This window comes from Ixodes scapularis, unplaced genomic scaffold (genome assembly GCF_016920785.2).
Source record: "Ixodes scapularis isolate PalLabHiFi unplaced genomic scaffold, ASM1692078v2 PGA_scaffold13__105_contigs__length_92229423, whole genome shotgun sequence".
Taxonomy (NCBI): Eukaryota; Metazoa; Arthropoda; class Arachnida; order Ixodida; family Ixodidae; genus Ixodes; species Ixodes scapularis.
Genome location: NW_024609839.1, coordinates 64727415 through 64751378, shown reverse-complemented (window position 1 = coordinate 64751378; position 23964 = coordinate 64727415). Strand labels below are relative to the sequence as shown.

General features: G+C 45.2%; 1 protein-coding gene across 1 annotated transcript; it reads left to right on the top strand.

The window, feature by feature from the left end:
* The first annotated feature begins 1621 nt into the window (after positions 1–1621).
* LOC115321985 lies at positions 1622–22750 on the top strand. Its single transcript, XM_040206240.1, has 5 exons — positions 1622–1741; positions 16284–16435; positions 16494–16603; positions 17291–17392; positions 22531–22750. Exons 1-5 carry the CDS (start codon positions 1622–1624, stop codon positions 22686–22688), a joined length of 642 nt encoding a protein of 213 aa, XP_040062174.1. The 3' UTR covers positions 22689–22750.
* Positions 22751–23964: the final 1214 nt, after the last annotated feature.

Genomic DNA, 23964 nt, shown 5'->3' with positions numbered 1-23964 from the left:
CAGATACCGGATAGGAGTGTTCGACGCAGAGAGGTTCCTCGCACATTCTATTAGAATAGTTGTTTACTGATCGCACGCAATAAAAGCACCAAAGGAAGTGGCATTGGGGATACAAGTTTCTTTCTGCATTCAATGAAAGTCACCACTGAAATGTTTGCGCTTGAAGATATCACTACTCTGAGCATGTCGGGAAGCTTTCTGCATTTCGCAACGATTCTTTAACTCGGCAACTTGAGCTCCGGGGTGGAATTTTTCGTAAACGATTGTTGTTTCTTTTGTTCGATTTCTTTCGACGCTTGCGTAACTTGAAGTGATGCAAAAGGCTGTTATCCACGAATATATACTTTTTGCCACGATATTTCGCGTAGGTTTAATTGATGTTTTTGTAGAAACATTCATAAGTACTGTCTTTTTTAGCTATATGTTTCACCCGGCCTAGAGCCCAAGGGAAAGAAACAAAACTGAAAGAACGTAATTATTTTAGATTGCTCGCACTATGTTGTTGAGTTGGCCAATCCTCTTATATGTTCGTGTCCTAATTTCCGACAAATTACATTTCATCGTAACTTATGAAAAAATACAAATATAAATTCCTATCTCTTCTGTAGACACAAACGTCTTTATAGTTCGATTTATTTTAATTCAAACGAAAATTATCGTTAACGCCCTCCAATCTTTCGGAGCTGTCGAAATCCTGGTTTCTGAAAGTTCACATATCCATGTATTTATATGTGGTAACGACTTACATTAAGATCTATATATCATTCACGTCAACCTGCGGGGACATCGAAGGCGAAAGTGACACTCTGAGTTGTTGTTATTTTTTTTTTTGTTGACTCGTGCCCAGCGGTAAACAACAGGTGGATGCTTGAGCCTGTTGTTGTGTACATTACAATAATGAAAGAGGAACAGAGAAGACAAACAGACGACACAGGATTTTGCGACAGTCACACCGGGCACGTCAGTTGACGACGAAATTTAAGTAAATGACTAATCTACACACTCGTGGTAAAATATATCAACTGTTAATCAGGTATAACCTGTAGACTACAGCCTGGAAGATACGGTTATATAAATTTTAATTCTTGTTCCGAAACGGTTCTTGCAACGAGGACCTATAGTGTTTTTCTACATATTTCTAAATAGCAGAGATTTTAGATTCGTAGACCAATTCACTCTACTTGTGTTTTATTTTTCTTAGCACGGAATATAGACATTCTACGAACAGCAATTCAATACTATGCGAGTTATTTTGCATAGACTCATAACTGTGTGTGTATTTGGCAACTTGTACATCATTCCGTAAAGTACCTCCTTCAAAAAGTCCATCAAAATTAATAAAGTTAAAGAACTTGATTGGTAAATATTTAATTTTCTTCTCTTTCAATTAAATTAAATTTGATAGACCTTGCGTCATTTGTACTGAAGTTATATAAGTTAAAGAAAATTGTCATAGAGAATGCAACAGATTAGTGTAATCCTAGCATAGTTCATTGCAATACAGAATTGATGCAAAATTCGGCAAAAAAAAAAAAGGCTTCTTTTTTTTTGTGCCGAATTTCGTCTAATACATTTATTTTATTATTGCAGAGGCCTCAAGCTGGTGACAGGCCACGTCGCGATGGAAAGAAGTTCCTTGATAATTCTGTGGTGTTGGTTTACTTGCATCATTTCCGATGAATGGAGACTGGCGAAACAGGAGGACGATCCGACGTACGAAAGATACCAACACGTCGAAGAGGTAGGATAAGGGGTCTCGCGAATAAAAAAAATTTAGTAAATCGTTTTGATAAATCGGAAAACAATACCCGATAACAATAGCAAGCATGCGAAAAGACGCCGGCGGAGTATCGTGTATCGTTTTCGGAGTCGGCGGAACGATCTATAAAATAGCCCCAAGGCAGTGAAAAGGAGGAGCCTCGGTCGGTTGGTGGTCAGCGCGTCTCGTTTTCAAAAAGGGGCAACTTTGGGAAGGCCCAGGCCCCAAGCGATTGAAAACGAGCGCCGCATCATAGTTAAAAACGGCGCTTGGAGATTAAAAAGCTCGAGAGATCGGTTCCAGTGATCGCGGCCGCTGTCCGTTTCACATATTCGAAAATTCCCCATAAGACGGCGCCACTTATCAAACCGAATTTCATTGCCCGCGCGTTCCCACGGAGCCAATCAAGCGCCACCGAAAAGTGCATCGACACGGCGCATGATCGTTGCCTTTGTCCGTTAGCTATCACCGGCTGAACCAATCACGCACAGAACAACATGGGGGATCGCAGCGCAAACGCAGTGCGGTCCCCCATGTCTCAATTATTTTGACTGTTCGCAAACGATTAGTTATTGGCGTTGTTCTTGACAAACTATGTTTACTATGTTTTCTTTTTTTTTTCTTTTTTTTTTTTTTTGGAGTCATTCCGGAGAAATCTTTTGGGGGCATTTTGACCGCCGACGGATTAACCTTTCGAGCGGTGGCCCGTCTGCCCTCCAAATAATGACCCGTACGGACCACTCCAGGAGATACAATCGATCACGACATTAATGTACTCGAGCGTGTTGGAAAAAAAACCACTTAGTGCACAGATAGGCACATGACAAAAGTTTATTAACGTGGCGTCTGGCGAGATTTTGTGTTGCAATTACGTCACGTGAAAACGTACAAGACCATGATGCAAAACTGCTTTCGGTTCAAAATTTCTTGCTTGGAAACAAAGTCTTATAAACCGCACTTTTTTTTTTTTGCGCCGTAATTGATTTTTTTATCCAAAGTCGTCGGAAACGGAAGGTGCATTGGCTGGTATTCGATCCTTACTCATACTGAAACTAATATAGCTCTCTTCGTCTTCTATTGGTTTAGGGAACGTTAACCTGCGTTGAACCAATTCTTGCAGTAAATTATAAGCCGAAAGCGAACCTAGAAGCAGTAGCTTTAGCCTTATTTAGATTAATACTTGAGGTAGGCCTATGTTGTATCTATGAGCTATTCTTTCCACGAGCGTTCAAGGACACACTCTTTATATTCGATTTATATTCAAGGAGCAACAAAATTAGAGGTGCGAGCGTTCTCACAGAATAGTTGCGGGCCCTCTCGCTCATTACCGTCAAACCAGGGATTGGCAAAATACATGCAAATATGTATCGAAATACAAATACAAAATACTTGGTCAAAAATGTATTTAATTACAAATCTAACTACATTTCCAAAAAGCATTTAATTACAAGATACAAATACAACCAAATGTATTTGGTCTCCCTCCAAATACTTTTCCAAATACATTCCTCAAAATTTGCGTCAGCGACTTCAGGGCACCTGCAACGGGTTTCTGGGTATTTCATTTTAATTTTGCATCGCACACTCGGGAGTTAGTGTGCGAGGCTCTAGTAACGTAACAGAAATATAATCACAAAAAAAAAATGTAATCAGCTTGGACGTAATAGATGAAAAAAGTAGAGCTTCAAGCAGCTTTTTTAGTCGATTACATTTTGGTATAGACCAACAAAGAACCGAGACGACCAAGACGTGCCGCACTTGCTAAAGAATTTTTTTATTGTTGCAACTCGCACCAGTTACGAATATCTGGACGACCCGGGCATTTAGAATGTCCAGGCAAACATATGGATAGAAATCAGGCTCGAAAGCGTCACAAGTTGTCACATTCACTTATTTAGCCAGTCTGCCTGTGAACGTCGATTTCGTCACTATTCTTGCCCTGGACTAGCACCGTAATCACAAAGTCACTAAACGCTTGTGCTTGATTGAGAGACACTGCATTCGGTGCAGAACGTAGTTTTCTTCCTGCTCTGGACAGTGCCTTTAAAATAAAGCCGGAGGAGAAAAATGAAAAAGCCCCATGGCCGAATAAAGGATGGAGACTATATCTTACAACCGTATCATAAAAACAAAAATTATCGTGACAATTAATTTGAGGGATGTATTTTCGCCCACAAAATTGTATTTAATTACAATTGTATTTGAAATACCCACGTTTTAGTATCTAAATACACACGTCAAATACATAACCCAATTTGTAAGTAAATACAAATGCAAAATACACAAAGTATTTGAAATAGTATTTGAAATACTTGTATTTGAAATACCGCCCATCCCTGAGTCAAACCCTACCTGAGGAGATTTCACCCAAGGTTGACAAAACAAGGCCAGTATTTCTTTTAAAATTCATATTGACTCTTGTTCACTGTGTACTATGCACAAACCCGTATTTTTTATTGCTTCAGGATAAACAATACACATCTTGATTCAAACCGGAATGGCGGTGGGCTTCCTAATTGTATCTGGTGTACTTTTGCGGGTCATGGCTGACGAGAGTCATCTGCAACATCAAGAGAACGACCCATATTTATCCAGATTTCAGGATGTTAACGTGGTATGTGAAATCTAGCAAAACCAAAGGATTTCTTTTGAACAGAAGTATAGATGTTCAAGAAAAACGGCAGACAGTTAAAAAAATAATAAAACGGAAGTTCAATGAACATGTGTCCCATTTGGTTTGCTTCGGTTTGCGCTTTAATTTCTTTGTACCGTGCAACTCGTGGCTTGAAAAAGCCGCCATGTCTCCTTAGGCTCTCCTTCTATCTTGTGTTCAGGACACGGGTTTTGCTCTGTAGTATGCAACTGTCTCGTAGTGGCTGTAGTCACTGACAGATTTAGAAACGTAGGACGTGGCGAGTCTCCAGCAATCAATTTTTGATCTGCAGGCAGTAAGATTGTGGCATTAGCCGATAGAAAAGCCGAAGTAAAAGAACAGATCACAAAGCCAATATCGTGAGCATAATAAGCCACGCTTTGCCTTTCTTAAGCTGCCGGTAACCATATTAGCCCCGAGAAGTTCGCGTGGCGCCCCCTTACGGCGAACCGGGGTGACGTCACGGCGAGGACTGAATTTTTGCCTGACTCGCTCCGCTTGCCCTGTGGAGGCTGTGACGACGTTAGCTTTCGGCGCGCTCGTTCCTATTTAACCATTTTTTGTGAGCGCCTTTCGTAGGAAGTGTAAATTTTCATATGTGGCTTTATTTAGGTATGGCCTGTAGCTGCAGGCGAAACTTCCTGGCATGGTTGACAAGGCAGGCAACGCATGAATCGCAGCTGGTATATAAAAATGAACATGGCCACAATTGTAGGAGCATCACTATAGATTTACATCTTACATAATCAATGTTACTGATATGGTTTAAACGAATTGGCAGGTTTTGTATATTATTTTTATGTTTTTTTTATTTTTTTGTTTGTATCTCTGTTTTTAAACAAAAAACACATCGAGAGAGAATCACAAGTGAGACAGCCCAAGTACAGCGATAAAGTAAAGAAAGAAGGAGCACAGGCATATACCAGTTATTTGTTTATATCTGTTTATACTGCTCACATTTGACCTTTGCTGGATTCAAATAGTATTTTAATAAACTCCATTGATGGTGTCTGTGCACTTGTTTGTAATATCACCCAAGCAATGTACAACAAATGTAACTGAAGGTGTCTAGCCCGTTATTAGTCCCTTAGGCTCTAAAATTTAGATTTTTGCTAAATCGAATTGTCATGAAGCTAAAATACCAGAAGCTATCACGCAAACCGTCACCCTTCACAGGTTCCACATTTTCTGCTCTTAGTGCAGAATCTACCACTGGACAGCCGTTCGAATGCTCGTAGATCCAGCTGTTTTCCTCTTTTGTCAAAGAGTTCAGCTGTACGGAGTTTGGAGGCTGAGGAAGCTTTTGGGGACCTGCAGCAGTGTCTCTTTTAATTGGAAATGACAATTCACACTAAACGGTGTAATTTCCGAATACACAAGGCTGGGATAAAGGAATAATGTCAGCAAAAAAAAAAAAAACATTCCAAAGTACGGTACTATTGTTGTGCATATTTTTGGGCAGTTCAATACATCTCGTACGGCAACTGCGGTCAATTCGGCCGTTTTTCCTGCTATCATACAAACTAATTTTCACTAATTGTGGGTGTTCTAATAAAATAAAAAATGCCTACATACGCGTGATCGAACTATATCGGTAATTCACGAAGAATCTGCATTTATGTAAAACAACCCTTTTCCACGAGCATTTCAAAGGCTTTCAGACACAGGGCCTTTAAACCATCTGCAAACCAGCGCATACAGAGTATAGCACGTGCACAGTTCGGGTCGCGAGTTAGTTTGCCGACCGCCCAAAGGCCTTTGATATAAATGCCATTTGAAATGCCTGCAAAGTGGGACATAATATTCTTATAAATCATGAACATGCAAGGAACAGAATTCCAGCGTCTGAAACACTTACGCCGCCGCTTCACCGACCCCTCGAATGATTGCCTTGTGCCGTGTGGACCGACAGTTATAAAGGTAAAAGTTACAAGCAAGCTTATAAAAGTACGTAAGCACGTTGGTATTGGCCTAACCCAGCGTCTTGCACACCGGATAAACGAGGTCCCGCTCCTCGAAGTGCTTGCGGCACACAACAGCCAAACCAGGAAACCGGTGCAAGAAAGCCAGCCGGATGCGAGATCGCGAAGCGGAGTCCTCCCCCTGACGCCACGGTGCACCTCACCCAATCAGGGCGCGGCTACCGCAGTGACGCTTGTTCGCTCTCGGGGATAATTGTCTCATAATTGAGGACATGTTCAAAGAGGATTGTTATGAATAGTCTTCGCCCGTAATTACGGTCGCTGGAATTTCTACAACTATGAATAAATATTCTTCAGTATGCATTGACAAGCATTGCCATTTCGCCGGACTGTTTAGGACTTTGTATCCTTGCACAAACCTGGTCACTGCGCAACACTATCGGCACAAACGTGACTTCGGCACTTTTTCACATTTGTACTTCGAAAGGATGCTGGTGAGCCAAACAATATACCGCTGTGTTAAATACCCTAACTGAGCACTGTCCACCACTATAGTAGTTCAGATGACTTTCCTTCAATACTGAAAAAGTTATAGATGACAAAATAATGGTTGCTAATTTGACTGATCAACTAAATTTTTTTTAATAAACGTTTTAGATATTGGTACTATTGGGAATGTTACACTTGCCGTATTGATGGCAGTTACTTGTAGAGGCCAGAACAATTTAAAGTTACGAAAAGACAATGAATTTTTAGATATTAATTTCTGTTTATTTATTTCGCAATACCGCAGGCCCCGTTAGGGCCCAGACAAATGTGAGCAGAACATATTAAAGAACACAATTGAATAAAAATCGGCACCTCAACACAAAACGTCAGCAGTAACAAATAAAATAACATTTTAAATCAGCAATTTTAGATCCATTAAGCTGGGAGAAAATGTTCTCTGTCGAAGGGCGCTGTCACCGGTCTCTTTCAGTTGGCTATTCTTAACAGGGATGGTCCCAATTTAAGTAATTATAGCATATACTACGGGCGTCTTATCGGCGGTATCTGTTACCAATGAATCTTGCTGCTATACTTTGTACTTTTTTTCTATTTATTCAATGTTCTCATGAAGGGTGTGCGGATCCGAAAGAACACACCAGTAATCCACCTGAGACCTTGCCAGTGTTTTATAGGCACTAAGCTTAACGTTTAGTGGTGCTGAAGGCAGCTTTTGCCTTAAAGACCCCAAAGTCCTTGATCCTGTGGAGCACATATTAGCATTGTCTCAGGTTTTTAGTAATTGTTAAACCGAGATATTTTACTTGTGTTGACTCCCAACTTTGGTACTACCTGTGAAGGAAGGACACGTTTTTACTCATTTTTATTGTATTTGTCATCCGGAGTAGTGCGCATTTGTTTAGGTTTAAGGGCATATTCCATTCCTCGCACAATATAAGTACGTTGTGAAGAGTACTATTTAGTTCCATTTGATGATCACAAGAGTACATTTGTTCACAAACAACAGAACCATCAGCGAATAGCCCAGTAACCTGAGTGATGACAGTTAATTTCTACGAATGGAGAGCTATTTGTAAGATGAACTTTAATAAGTTCAACAAGATTACTATTTAGTCCAATTGAGTGAGCTGTACGCATCAGCGTATTATGTGCTACTTAGTCGAAGACCTTTTAACAGTCTGAAAAAAAATTTCGAGGACCTCTCGTTCGGCTGGCCCCTTAGCAACGATGACGGCGTTGTTATCGAGCCACATGACCCATCGCAGCCAATGGGAATTTAGCTGTCGTTTCGCTCAGCCGGAATTTAGGTGCCGTTTCTCGCTGCTATTCGCGACTCCAGCGAACTATAGGGGGAGCACTGATCAGGCAAAATGGCGGACGAATGGAGGTCGCTTTCGTCGTTCAGCACGCGGACCACCATAAACGTCTTGCACTACAGCGCAAGATCGGTGTTACAAATGAAAGCAAAGAACTTTTCAACGGTAAAAATCTTCTAGTGAGTGCATAGAAACGAAACAGCGGAATCGTAAAAATAATTACTGGAAACGATCTTTGTTTTTATGCTGCCTACGAGAACCAAACAGCGATAGCAGACGACAGAGTGGAAGCTGCCTCCTCTCTTGAACTTCTCGGCGTTGCCGTTACGCGGCGTCGATTTCGGCGGAGCCGCCAATAGACGGAATTAAGGTGCCGTTTTTCGCTGCTTCAGACAACGCCGGCTTCGCTTCATGAGACAGTTAATGTTTTCGCATTAAAAATTGGTTTCTGAAATATTAAACGAACCATTTTTTTGCGTTTTTTTGCCCGACTGAATAATTGAGCGCAAAAAGAGCACATCAAGCCCTTCTCTCAGTGATGCTTGGAAGAGTGACGTAGTCGCAGTGTTGGCGGTAACGCGTTACAAGTGACGGCGTTACCGGTACCGCGTTACTTTTTTTGGTAACGTAGTAACGTACTCGTTACTTTTCCAAAGAAGTAACGGGTAACGCACTTACGTTACTTATTTTGAGTAACGTGTAACGAAATTAAGTTACGTTACTTTACTTCCTAATACTTTAAAAATTAAATTAAAATTTTTTTTATGTTTTTAAGTGCCCAGTCATAAATTCCTTAGTCAAAAAATGCTGCTGTCCTCCACTTTTCTTTGACGTCGGTGCTCGTCAGATTTGACGTCACACGCCACCTGCCACTGGTTTTCTCCCGCGGCTCGTTGACCTCGCTACCGCCGTCGCCTCGGCTGGAAAGCCAAAGAGGTCCGGCTTCTGGTAGATTTGGGAGATTCCTGCGTCGAAGCCTGCGTTTCGCTTCCCGCTGGGAAAGAGAATGACACCTTCGTGTCCTTCCCTTTCCCGTTTTTCATGTTATAAATCAGCTTCATATATATTTCCGCGTTTTTTCTTTTAACTATTCGGGTGAAACCCTAAAAAAGAGAGGGTAATAAAGTTTCCGCATGGACATATTTTAGCTATGGCGCTTACGCACATATCAAACGTCGAAACAGCAAATGTTTTAGTTCGTGAATAAAAAGTAACGCAACTGTAACGTGCGTTACTTTTTATCAGTAACGGTAACGGTAACGCGTTCCTTTTATTTCGAGGTAACGTAGGTCGGTAACGCGTTACTTTTATTTGCAAGTAACGAGTAACGTATTTAGTTACTTTTTTTCAGTAACGCATACAATACTGCGTAGTCGTTTATGTCATGTCGTCATTTGCGTCTTTGAGGCACCCACCAAGAACACGCTGCTAAGATGATGACGGCATGACTGAAATGGCGACCTAGCCCTTCCAAGCGTCTTTGTGGGCAGGGCATACCACGCCCTTTTTCATTCCAATTTTTAATCAGGCAAAATGAAACAAACAAAAAACAACACCGAAATGGTTTCTTTAATATGTCCCTATTGAAAATTCCATCAAGCTACGTAATTTGGGACACTGACTGCCAGTCAGCAGCCTTGGTGGAACGTGGTGGACCATCAGACGTCATCTGATGGTCCATCAGATGACGTCTGACTGCCACTGCCAAGGGAATTTCATCATCAGGGGCAGCATTTATATAAGAGTAAAGCTATACGCACTCATAAATATCGCCAAATGCCTCGATAAAACAAAATGTTCGAGAAAAAAAAAAAAAAGCAGAACCACCGCGGATCGAACCGGCGACCGCTTGCGTACAAATCGGAAACACTAACCGCTATGCTACACCACTTTTTTTTTTTTTTTCTTTATTGCCTGCTTTGACATAAGCCAACACAAGGGACGCAACCACATACATATGCACACAAAGTTAAAACGCACCAGCCAAGCACAGCTGCCGCGAGTACATTTAAAAGCGCTTCAACGAGACCAAATCATCAAGTATTCGCGACCATTCAGGCGGTTCAGGCAGCGCGCGGAATACCTCGCGAATATAGGAAACGTTTTCAATGAAATAATCTCTCGCAGGGCGCACATTTACATCAGCGTTATGCACACCCGTCCTAGTCCTCCACAGGCTGTGGAGGCCGAGGAGCATAAACATGTCGTACGGGATGCCACCTTCGTTCTCTAGCGGCAAGAAACGAATCCCATACGCAGTTAGAGGCATGTCTTTCTTCAACGTGCGCTGAAGAACATCCCACAGGAACACAGCGTCCCAGCAGTCGATGAACACATGCTCTATAGACTCGGGAACCTTACAAAGAAAACAATTTACAGACCACGGCACAAAAATACCTTTCGCTTTGAGCCACGGTTTGACTGGGAGCGTGCCACAGTGTAGTTTAAAGAAAAAAGTTTTCGTCGATGGTTTGACCGGCATACTCTTTACCCTTTTAAGCACATCCTGCCATGGGCCCCACCCGTACAATGACCTGTAGAGAGGGATGGGCAGCAAAACGTCTGCTAGATCTTTGTAGAGTCGTTTTCGAGGCACGGAACTCAGATACTCCATAGAAAAGCGTACCGCTAGAAAACGAACAGAAAGTACCACTTCACGGAGAAAACCTTGAATACTAGCGCAGTAACCGTCACTGGTTGACACTACGTACTCAGGTAGTGCATTTCGCAGTCGCACCTGCATGACTGCACGCAAAAAGGAGTCTTGCTGGTCACGGAAAAACACAAAACGAGACACTATTTGCCGCATAAACAGGTGCGACAATCCCAGACCTCCATTGCGAACAGACCGGAACAAATTCGTGCGAGCCGAACGCTCCCAGCACGAACTCCAAATAAAAACGGCGAATACTCTGTGCAGCCTCTGCACGTTAAGGCGCGACATTGACAGCACTTGCAACATATACCAAATTTTAGCGATCAAAAATAAATTACAAACTGTAGCGCGCGCAAACATAGACAAGTCTCTACCCTTCCAACCCTCCACTTTGGCCTTCACTCTTTCCGTTTCTTCACTCCACAGTAGCGTGCAGTCCCGGTAGTGCTCGAGCGGCACACCAAGATACTTTGCGGGCATGGCTACCCACTGAACGTTTAAAAAAACCTCCGGCTTGGAGTCCCAGTTTCCGTGCCAGAAACCGGCGCATTTCCCCCAGTTAATAACACTCCCCGTATTCTTGCAAAACGAAGAAGCAACACGGACCGCCTCACGCACGCTGTCCTGATCGACGCAGAAGACCGCAACGTCGTCCGCGTAGGACAGAACTTTTACCTCGCAAGACTCCAGCCTGAAGCCACGTATGTTTACATTGTGAATCAGTTTTAAACAAAAAGGTTCTAAGTATATTGCAAATAGCAAGGGGGACAGTGGACAGCCTTGTCTTACAGACGAAAGGACAGGTACACTTTCACTAGCTTTCTTATTTACAATAATAGACGTTGTTCAATTCGCGTACGCCATTTTTAAACCGTCTAATATTGAGGACCCGACGTTCGCGTATTCCAAAATACGAAAAAGAATCTTGTGCGACACCCAGTCGAACGCCTTCTCCAGGTCTAACTGCAACATGGCCACACGGCAACCGAGATCATCGCAACATTCCAGAATACTTTTTGCTACATGAATATTCGTAAAAATTGTGCGCCCTTTAATACCGCATGTCTGATGCGGTCCCACAAGACTAGTTATGACATTCTGTAAACGCCTGGCGAGGACTTTCATAAAAATTTTATAGTCAACATTTGTTAGACTTATTGGCCTGTAGGAGTCGACTGACAAAAGCCTTACGGGGTCGTCGACCTTTGGGATGAGAACAGTGTGTGTCCTCAAAAAGGAGGGCGGCAAAACACGCTCACAATACGCCTCCGTTATCACCTGATACAAGGCGTCGGCTGCCTCCCTTTTAAACAATTTATAAAATTCCGCACCGAGGCCGTCCGGGCCGGGCGTTTTGCCAGAAGATAGTTCATCAATGGCCGTCTCAATCTCACAAACTGTAATCGGCGCTTCTAATTTTTCGCGAACGTCATCTTGTAATTTCGGCATTAAGGGCAAAAATTTATCATTAAAGCTGTCGTCAGCAATAGCACTACACGCAAAGAGACCCCGGAAATGCTCAACAAATGCTTTCTCGATTATATCTTTATCGCGAGTTATCGTGTTATTATATCGTATTTCTTTAATCTCGTTTCGCTGCGCCTGCCGTTTTTCATCACTGAGCGCCCGCTTCGTCGGCTTTTCACTTAACCACAACCTTTCAGATCGCGCCCGCACAACAGCCCCACGGTACGTTTCGCAGTCAATGACCTCCAGTTGATTTTTGATACTTCTTATTTCATCAACAAACTCGCCTGGCTTCGCGCTTTCTTCGATCAGGAGGATGTTCAGCTGGCGCCGCAGCTCCTTCTCCTTCTGCTTCCTCTGTTTACTGAGAATAGTACTCCTCTCAATAGCAGCCATTTTAACTCCCTCTTTAAAAAATTCCCACCTCACCCCCCATACTGTTTGTTTATCCTCGTACAGTTCCTTGAATAGAGCATCTACCTTTGATTTAAAAACTTCATCCTTTAGGAGGCAACTGTTCAACTTCCATAATGACCAGTTCCACTGAGGCACTTTGACTTTTCTCCCAAGAGTAAACATAACTAGAGCGTGATCACTGAAGGACACAGGCTGAACCAGGTAATCGGAGCACAAAGGAACTAAATCCAGGGATATGTATGCTCTGTCGAGCCGGGCGTGGCTTTGGCCTTGAAAATGGGTGAAAGGTACGCTGCGTTTGGAGGAAACAGATGCTACGTCCTCTAATAAATTTTCCGCGACAATATCGTTTAATAAAATAGCGCTGTGGTCGCGGACGCGGGCCTGATTCGAGCGATCCTCAGGCGCGCACACACAATTAAAATCGCCAAGCAAAATAACATACCTCGCACAGTTAATATACTCGTTAATAGTTTCGAAAAAAACTTTGCGCTCGCGCTCGCGAGTCGGTGCGTAAACACAAATGACACGCCATTCGACGTTAGAAAATGAAAAATCGCAGATAACAAAGCGGCCGAAAGCACACGCAAACATAGCCGTCTCAATCACACCTAGTGACCGGCGAATAAACAAACAACAGCCGCCCGAAGTTCCATCGGCGTGTGCCACACAAACGTTAAAAAGAGTTCGAAAAGGTTGCACCATGCGGTCCGTCCGCTCTTGGCTCTCGACCTTTGACTCCTGAACAGCGATGATATCAAGCTCGTTCTCAGAAAACAGTCGGCTCAGCTGGTATTGCCGGCGCCGGGCTGCAAGCCCGCGGACATTAATCGTTGCCGCTCTTAGAGGTGCCTCTAATATCACCGCCATTCAGGAGGAGGAGCCACGGACCGCACGGAGCTTACCTCGGCTGGAAAAGGCTGTCTGACACGTCTCTACGATAGTCTGTCGCAGACTCCGACGCCCCGTTCGACCTCCGGTGCACACGCTTACGGGGGAGGCTTAGCCCCCCTTGTGCCATCCGCAGGGATGTTGGGCTTGACTGCGCGACGCCTCCACATGGGTGTCGCTTTAGGGGGCGGCTCCTCTTGCTTCACTGCCGTAGGGTCCGAGGCGTCATCCTCCCGTGTCCTTTTCGCGGCCGCACCGCCCGCAGAGGCATCCGGGTCGGCCATGGTGACATCGGCAGCTGGATCCTCGTTGGCGACGTTGGGGGCGACTTCTGCCTCATTGTGCGGTGCAGACGTCTCCACCGCAGGTCTATCCCGCTGCCCCGCCTGCCCTGCCTCGACCGCAAATGGTGTTGTGCCGCTGGTGTTCGGGGCCGCACCGCCTGCAGGTTCAGGGGGCCCGCCCGCCACAGGACTCTCCTTGCCAGTTGAACCCGCACTGGTCTCCTCGGCTTCGGCCTCGTCCATTAGGAGCTCAGATTTCTCCAAGCCACCCTCAGGCGCAGCAACCGCCGCGTAAGACCGGACGCACTGGGAGCCCTCGTGGCCGAAGCGACGACAGACGTTACACCTCGGGACGCGGCACTCCTTGCGGATGTGCCCCGTCCGCTGGCAACGGAGGCAGAGCGGGGCCCTGCCAGGCACGACGATGAGGGCCAACTCACCGCTCACCAGCAGCTGGTGCGGGATGTCGTCGAGCGTGACGCCCGCCTTGAGCCTGAGCACCGCCGTGCGTGTCATGGTGCCCACGGTCTGGCAGCCGTCGACACGCCACTTTTCCCTGGCCACCTCGAGGACCTTACCGTACGGCGCCAGGGCCGCTCTCACGTCGTCGTCGGTGACGTTGAAAAGGAGCCAATGGAGCTTCACTCGAACGTCCTGGTGGCACGGGTCGACGACGAGGCATCGGCGGCCCTTGACGGTCAGCTCCGGCGTGGCGAGCATCTTCGTTTTGCCCTCGGTGGTCTTGAACGTCGCCGCCCACACATGGTTCATGCGGTAAGCCCCGAGGGCGGCGACCTCGGGGAGCAAACCGAGGGGAGCCAACGCGTCGCGGAAGTCGTCGACGCGGTACGGCCGCCCCTTCATGTCAGCGTGGAAAAAAACGGTGTTTAAAACAACGGGTCCTGTAGGCAGAGCAGGCAGAATGACTTGATAATCTCCGTTATCGTTAGCCCTGATACCGCGGCCGGCGTGGGCCGCTGACACCGCTCCTTCGGAGCTAGACATCGCACATCCGTACGCTTCGGCGGCCGGAAGTGGAATCCTCAACCGCTATGCTACACCACCGCTACAGAAACTCGATTTGACTATTTGTTTTATACGAGATGGTTCGGCTGCAAATGCAGTTAAGCCGTCAGCATGTTATGAAAGCACTCGTACACCACTCGCCGTACTTCAGTTCTACTCACCTGCCATGTAGAGTACTTTCGCGTCGTAGAATGATCCTTTCGTTCGCGCGTCATCGGCCCAGTAGACCTGGTACACCTTGTCGTCTTTAACTACGCCGCTAAAGTCCCTTACATCGCCGGAACTCACAACAGGCTGGGTCTTGTCGAGTAGAAATTCTACTAAAACATAAGACATTGTAGAGCCCGGGCAGGATCGACAGGTTGGAGCAAGCGGGCAAACAAAACGAGTCGAGAGCGATCGTTCATGAAAGCTCGGCGATTCCTCCATGGGCGAAGCGAAGTGCGAAGTGTCGCGTTCGACGCTTCGGCGGCTTCGGCGGGCTTCTGGTCAAGGTTGTCGGTCGGTTGCGTGTCACATCTCTAACGTCAGCGGTTTTATGGGCTCACGTCCCGAAATCGTTTTCTCGTGCATAGATTACTTTTCGTATTCATAGATTTGACGAAATAGTGGTATCTGAACGAACTTTACGTCCTTTGACCGTACTTGTGTCTGCACGTCAAAGCTTTCTGACGTACAGTCAGAGACAATCGATGTACAGTCAGAATCACCACCAGGACATCCTGATGGCATTTCGCGGCGGCCGACTGCCACCAGGAAACCATCAGAAAGCCGACAAGCGGGGTCTGACTGGAGTTTGACTGTCGGTCAGAGTAACTTGTTGTCCAATCAGACATGCTTGACGTACAGTCAGGCACAGTCAGCGGTCCACTAGAAAACATTGACTGCCAAACAGCGTTACATTGATGGATTTTTCCTTCGGGGTAGAAAACAATTAATTACCTTTTCGCAATTTTTCTCAGTTCATCTAGCCTCTCAAGGGAATTACCGTGAATATTGCAATTCTAACATGACTCCTATGAAACAAATAATTAAAAAGTTAATTAAGAGTTTAAATATTTATTCAACTTATCGTGACGAATATCCCCTCGTCTAAGGTCCGCCGAGCCTGATAAATTCACGGTAAAGACAGAATTCGCCAAACTTTCACCCCCTATTAAACAAAAAAAAAAAAAAAATATATATATATATATATATATACTAGTATACAGATTCATTTATATGTTAAAATTAAACAATCCCCTGAACATGTATACTGTATATAATATATAGTCTTTCATAAAAAAAAAGCTTTCTTCTACAAATACATTTTTAGAAACTTTACATAGTTAATTGAAATGAGGAGTCAAATATCTACATGCTCATTTTGCAATATCTTTTTTTAGATGATTGCGCAGCAACCAACCTTATATATGCGTTATAGAACGTACACCACGAGCTACAATTACGAATGTCTGTACATCAAATTTGGCGACAAAAGCGGATCGATCTATCCGGAAACCACTCTGGGGTACAAGGTGCCAACAAGAGATTATGCGTGAGTATAATGCGTTGGGTGTTCTTTATTCCTTTCACACATTACTTTCCCATTCCAGAGAGACAAGAAAAGTAACAGTAACTGTCAAGACAACGCAGTATCCAAAGTCGAGAGGCGGAAGCGCCCCACGGAGTGCTCCAAACACTTTATCCTACGAAAAAGTAAACGGTGGGTATTAAATTTCATAAGCATTATTTTAAACAAATACGGGTTCCAAGTCAAGAACCTTTACTTATCAAGTACGTTATACCAAAAAGGGTGTAACGCACTCGATGCATTTTCAAAACAGTGATGGGTAACGTACTTACGTTATTTATTTTTGAGTAACTTGAAACGTAGTTACATTATTCGTTATATATTCTTCTCAAGTCTTTGAAAATTACATTTAAATCTATGTCATGTTGTAAGCGCCAAGTTATATGAATTAATGAGGGTTTTGCATTTTTGTGCGTTTTCTCTCGTCAGTAATTATGTGGAACAAGAAAAAAGAAAAGGTAATTATGTCCAATTTCTGGATGGACATAATGTTACTTGAAATATGGCGCTGATTCATACCTGTAACTTCAAAAGAATAAAACGTCTTAATTCATAACTTTAAAACAAAAGTTACGCAAACGTAACGTGCGTTACTTTTTAACGGTAACTGTAAAGCGTTCCTTTTATTTTGATCTAACGTAGGTTGGTATTGCGTCACTTTTATTTGCAATAAGGACTGAACCATTTCGTTACTTTTTTTTTTTCTGTGACGCCTACAACTTTGGTTGATGGCTGATATTCATAAAGGTCTCAGAAGAACAGATATCTATCTAACTGTACAGTAAACATGCAGCAATTAACCTGCTCCTATATTTACAGAAGACGAATTCCAAGACGACACACAGCATGATTACTATCTAATATATGCTGACACTAATAAATGTGCCGTGATGAGGAACCCCCAACAGGACGGAGGCTATGGTGAGTAGGAATCATTTGTTTTGGCTTAAAATGTTCTAGAATTCGTCCCGTTTATTTGTGTGTGTTTCTATTCGTTTCCGCTGGGTTGCCTACCTCTTATTATTATAAGGGATCTCCCATTTGGTTTCAATTATGGTGTTTTCATAGATAAAAAAAAAAAACGTCGGTGAACAAGAATTTACGAGCCTATCAACTTGTCTGTGAAAGCTCCTGCCCATTTCATCGGAACAGCTTTTTTCCAAAGCAGCTCCTACACTCAGTTTACCCTTAACTGAGACTAGACTGACCGCCGAATTCAGAAACCTCACTCAAACTAGACTCAAACTGAAGGACCCCTTCACTTCCCCGAGGAAGGCGCGGGGGCCGGCGCTGGCCAATCGCGACAGCGGATCCGTCCTCGCGATTGGCCAGCGCCGGCCCTCGCGCCTTCCTCGAGGAAGTGGAGGGGCCCTTCAGTTTGAGTGCAGTTTGAGTGAGGTTTCTGATTTCGGCGGTGAGACTGAGACAGCGACCACGCGCCTTCAGCGCGTGGTTGCTGGCTTCTGTTGCGCTTTGGTTGCTCATGCCTGCGCGTTCACGCTTGTTTTAGCAAGGGCAAAAAGCTCTCGCTGAATGCGGGGCTTTTAGTCTCAGCTTAAGGGGGAACCGAGTATAAGCACGATGAGGCAATAGCTCGTTTAAAGGGCAACTCCGCTCAATTCTGAAGATTTCGGGATAATGAGTGATTTCGAACTAGTAAAAGACACTACGTCGTTTGCTTCGCGAAAAATGGGATATATATTTTTAAATCTAATTTTAAACACGAGGAGAAATCGAAACCGAAACTTCGGCTTCGTCCGGCAACATTGGCCTCGGGCCGCCAAGTACATGGCCATCACGTGGTACGAGATGTCACGTGATCCTCGGCCCAACGACGGGCGGGATGGGGGCGGGCGTGCGGCAGCGCACTCTTCGCCACGTTTTGGTGTCTACGGTATTCGACGACGTCTGCACAACTGCGGCATAAGTCTGCGACTCTGCGCACGTGGTGTCCATAGTGTGGACGAAACTCCGAGAGGCAATAATCACAAACGGTGAGACGACGACGGTGGTTGTGACGCGGAAGACGGCGGTAACGGCGGGACCACGGCGGGCAGTTGGTCTGCTCCCAAGAAGCGCGCTGCGCAGGCGCGTACGCCAATCACGTGGACACCGCTGAGCGCCGAGAGGAAACGTTGCTGACGTCATGCGCTACGCTCGCCCGGAGAAGTGAAAACAAGCAAAAGGGGCCATGATGATGACGTTTAGCTCAATGTTGGCTCCGCCCATGCCATAGCCTTGACTGCGCTGTTGGTTGTGCCTGCATTCGCCCGCTCGAGTCAGCCGATTTCGGAAACTTGGCGAGTTGCAAAGTTTGCCGGACTGTTCAAAAAAACATTTAGACAGAACTGCGTCGTAATATTTGACGTGTGGTGCTCCTAGGCGATACTGAAGAGGACTGTATTGTTTTTTTCAAAACCAAAAATGAAGCGGAGTTGCCCTTTAACTAACTTCGTGTGTGCCGAGTTGAAATGAAGCACCCCTTTCATAGAGTAGGGTACTTCGGAGGTCCAGCAGATGCGGTCATCCAAGAATTCAAGATTTAAATCAAAGTACTGTAAACAGCCCCTGAGGTCGTCTCAAACAAATAGGGCAGGACGCGAACAACTCCTTCAACGTAGCAGCTTGGGCGAGTTGGTTGCACATGATAACACACACCACAGCGCACTATAGCAAATAACACTCACACCTTACACACGAAAAATAAAGCAAAATTCAAACAAACAGCGCGGTTTGTTTGAATTTTGCTTTATTTTTCGTGTGTAAGGTGTGAGTGTTATTTGCTATAGTGCGCTGTGGTGTGTGTTAACTCCTTCAAGTCATCCACCATCGTATCCACGAGCTTATTGTGTGGGCGGGCAATGACTAGGTAATTATCGACCTCTGAAAATTTTAAAAACGTCTTCACCCTCGAGTTTCTCAAGGATGGTTTTGTCGCAATGAGCTAAGATAAGTTCACACAGGACGGGGCGATATGCGAATCAAAGCGGATGCGTTGTTTTTGCAAAAAAAACATCACCAAAAAAAGGAGCCAAAGATATACTCAAGATAAATGGCAATAGTTCGATAAAGACCTCCACACTCAGCCCGCACTGGCTCCGAAAGGCAATTTCCCGTTACTTTCAATACAATTCCTTACTGCCTGAAAAGGCTGGGTTGCGGACAGTATGAAGGACGTCCTCAACGCCAATCGAAAAGACGTCCCAGACCTCTCTCTACACCCTTCATCTAAATATTCGATCGCTTCCTATAGGTTACGGACCAAAAAGTTATCTTGCAGTTTCAGACAATAGTAATTCAAATCAAAACAAGAGATTCTGATGAGTGTGTAAGCGAACTTTCTTTGGCCTTGATAGACAAGGAACTTTTACTTTTAGACCATGTGTGGGCACCTTGGAAATAGTATGTTTGTTTTCTAAAATGTTATATTTAAGACAATGTGTTTCAAATAAAATTTCTATTGCGAGTGCGCCTTGTATTGCGGTCGTTGTTTACACTGTCCTTGTTTTTTAGCGCTTTGAACCAACTAACCGAACTCAGAATTTTCTTACAATAAAATATTCTGACTGCTCTATTTACTGAAGAAAACGGCGGTACTTGAGTTGGCGCATCACCTCTTGCATACTGAGAATTCGCCTGTTGCATTACGTAGGTTGTGACGTCAATTTACAAGCCACAGTCTTCCGCGTCAACGTGCTCTATTCTGCATTTAATTAGATTATGTGACTATTCAACATCTCTCACGTGGTAAAGATGTGCTAACCAGGAGTCAATCGCCGCAATAAAACCACATGGGATACCATAAGAACCCCTTTTAGTCAGCGTAGTTAATAGGTTATAGACCCTTTCAAAAGTCCGTCGAGCAACATTGGCGGTCGCCATAGCTTGGACACGAAGCGCGTGATTGGGTCCGATTTTTTGCCGAACAATGACGCAGACCTCGTGTTCAATCCATGCTCGGAGTACGTGACCAAGCAATGGCGGACAGGCGTTGGCGCGTACTTTTGAAAGGGGTCTATTGCAAGCGGGGCGACTGGCCACCGCAATGTCTCTGCTCGTGCGTGAAAGCCCGAGCAATTACAAGCTGGTCGAAGATATGTTCGCGCGCAACCTGTATTTGTTTGCACGCATAGGGCACCAGTCGGTGCGCCATTCTTGCAGTTATCTACAGTAGACTGGTGCTGATACCAGACTTAAAGTTCGCGGGCATGGCACGTGCCTTGCCCAACTTTCAAAGAAATGAACACGCACGTACTAGTCCGTGATGCTGCTCGCCGGGCTGTACAGAGGAACGATGCATATGAACAGGCGGCAACCCACAAATGGGATGACGGCCACCTAATTATCATTACGCAGCTGTAGTCGCTGAAAGCTGAAGAATGCTGTAGAAGTTCCGCCTACACTGCGAACATCTACTGCTTCTTCGGTGTACTGCGTCATGTATATGCTTCACTCGCGGAGCCAGAGCAAGGCAGAACGCTACTAGCGCGTCGTTGAGGCGAAGGTTCTATAGTTACTGTTAAGAACTCTCTTTGAAACTCCCGGCCTCCAGAAAGCGCTTGTTGCCTTCCACCGTGCTTTGGCTGAGCCTACATGCTCGAGAGTCACAAGACGCCCGAGCGTTATCGAAGGAAGGAAGCTCGCGCTGGAGGCGGGACAACTGAAACCTCCCCCCCCCCCCCCCCTTCTTATTCTGTCAGTAATTATACTGCATTCTTAACTTGACATCAACAATTGTGGGCGCTGCGTGATGGGCGCCACGAAGTGGTCGTGCTCGCACCCGAGGTGCGAATGGTAAGTAAAAAAGCACTACGAATCACTGGACTTTGAATGAAGCCGCAAGTGGTATTGTTTTATAAACCGACTGTTTTACCGCGACATTCACCATAAGTGCGTTGACTTCTGTTGAAATTTTATCTTCAATGTGTGAGCATTATGCCAGATGCGGGTATAAAATAACTAATATAAGCTTTATGTTTATCATAAAAACATTAAAATTAATATAATAAGTACATAAATATACAAATGAAACACCAAATCAATATTCGTAGTTGCTTTAAGAACCGCATAAAAAAAATTCGGCTCCTCGCGTACCGCTAATTTCCCTCCGCAAATGTTGAACTACACTACATACGCGTGCAGTTAGGATAAGTTATTTGTTCAAAATTAGCACGTTTTAAACGCAAAAAAGCGTTATTTTCCTCATGTGACGACAATATTTTATTTTTTTAAAAAAGAAGAGCTATTATGTGCACAAAGAATTCACAAGCTCAAAACGCTTAAGCCGCGGTACACTACCAATACAACATTCAAAAGACGGTCTGCAGACTCTAGGAGGTTTTAGGGAACCTTTTGTTATGGAGTCGCCGACGCGCCGACGCTCGCCAGCTCCCAAGTCCAAAGCGACCGAGAACCACCGTTCGCGCGCATCCCGAGATCTAAACATCCGTTCGTCCGCTTCGCGCGTAACCTAAGCGCCCCGTACCAGAGGCGCCTTTCTTTTATTTCGTTTTATATTTAATAAACGAGACGTCAGTCTTCAGCCTGACTCCGGCACGAAAGGTTGTCTGTGTGTGCCCTTCGCCAAAGAACGTAAAACGAAACACCGTTTTTGAACATCCGCTATGGTACGATGTGCCCTCCGGTACGAACTGCGCATGCGCAACCACGGAAGACTCGCGCATGCGCAGTTGGCACAGGAGGGCCCATCGTAAAGTATAGGATATGCAGAAACGATTCCCTAAAACTTCCTAACGTTTGAGTCGTGCTTCTTTGTTGTAACGGCCCCGTGAAATGCATAATAGAGAAACTGTCCGCAAGAGTGTTCGAAGCACACATGAATGTACAACGCACACATGCTTCAAACATGCGTCAGGCGTGTACGCTGGTAATTCTCTCGCCACGTCTACAGCGAACACCGTCTCTTTTGTGTCGTGCACAAAAAATGTGACTGTGGCTTTAAGGTGAAATCGAGTATAGAGCTACATACATTTGCTTGACTGATATCGGTGTTTATGTCCAATATGTTGCGAATAACGTATCCCTCACCTCTATTTCAGGTTGCGAAATGTTTGTCAGCGACTCTTCCTTACAACCGTCAGAAACCTGTAAAACGATGTATTCGAGTTCCTGTGGAAAGGTTAAAAACACTGTCTGGAATAGCGATTGCGACAAAGCGATTAAAGAAGAGGAGAGTATTGATTGGGGCGATAAGTGATGGGGGACAATGTTTAGCCACTTGTCACCGCAGTGACGCAGCAACGAGAGGTACGGGAAGGAGAAGAGGTGCGCGATGGTCATTTCTCGCAGTGTCCCGGCGAAACCCGGCCCTTAGTTAAAGCAGGTATAAATAGTGTAATTCAATCATTTATGTGAAGCGCAGGTACGGGTTGTTTCAGGCTAATAAAAGCTCTACACGACGTAGGTTTCATTTTTCTTCATTTGAAAGTTTTGGCATCCAATAAATACGTATTTCACACCTGTCTTAAAATATTTGCTTTCCTAGATGGCCTTCGTATTAGACATGGAAGAAATCGTGTGAAGAATGTTTGAACACGCACTTATGATGTCGTGGAAGGTACAGTCGGGAGCAAAAGTTTGCGGGGCACGGTAGCGCGCGCCGAAATGCATCGCCGCGACGTCCGACGGCGCGCCGCCGCATTAAAAAGCTGCGTTTCGCGCATGCGCGTCCTTCGTGCTGGCAGTTGTATCTCTTTCGCTCGTTTCTGTCCGATTTACTCCTGATACCGGAACCGGCTCCAGGGGCGCAAGCTGCAGTTTCGCTGGCTGTCGTGCCTCGCGCCTGCTTCAAGATGCCTCAGCCGCCGCGCTGGGTGGCGGAGTGCCTGGCTAACCCCCCCCCCCCCCCTCCCCTCCCCCTCCCCCTCTCCGCTTCCCTATCCTAGCGCGGGTCACCCGTCAGGTTACATTTCGCGTCAAGCTCAGCTGTGGACTGAGCGACAATTTCTTTTTTTTTTTAGATTTCTTGCCACCCACGCTTTTCAGGTGCGTATTATAACATTTGCATTGAATACATCCCTCCTTCCGATGTTCGACAGCAATGACCCCAGGTTGTCTATAGGTCGGTGATATGCAACGAAGCGCATATTAACCAACTCATCTTGGTAGTGCTCCGCATTTTGCGAAAATGCCGCCTAGAGCTCTGCTGAGCGATTGAAGGTCCATCGCTAGCCTCTGCACATAAGTGGACTCGCAGTGTGAGATTTGTCGCCGTACAGGTCGATCCAAAACAGCAGTAAGTCGCATTATTAAGGATGTTTGGGACGAAGAGAGCAAGATTTATGATGCCGATCATTCTGGCCAGTCAAGAAAAACCGACGAAGAAGAAGAACCGCTAATTGTAGCCGCGGCAGTGGCCGACCCTTTCTTGAGCTCACGAGAATTTCAGAATGAACCGGAGTTGACTATTTCCTGCCACACGAAACGGCGTCGTCTCAAGGAAGGGGGATTGCACAATTGCGTGGCGGCACAAG

Bases quoted from the DNA above. Each gene is read 5' to 3' on its own strand.
- LOC115321985 (XM_040206240.1), top strand. From the start codon at position 1,622: ATGGAAAGAAGTTCCTTGATAATTCTGTGGTGTTGGTTTACTTGCATC. The intron at 1,742-16,283 runs GTAGGATAAGGG...ATCTTTTTTTAG, and splicing joins GATACCAACACGTCGAAGAG to ATGATTGCGCAGCAACCAAC. The intron at 16,436-16,493 runs GTGAGTATAATG...TTCCCATTCCAG, and splicing joins GTGCCAACAAGAGATTATGC to AGAGACAAGAAAAGTAACAG.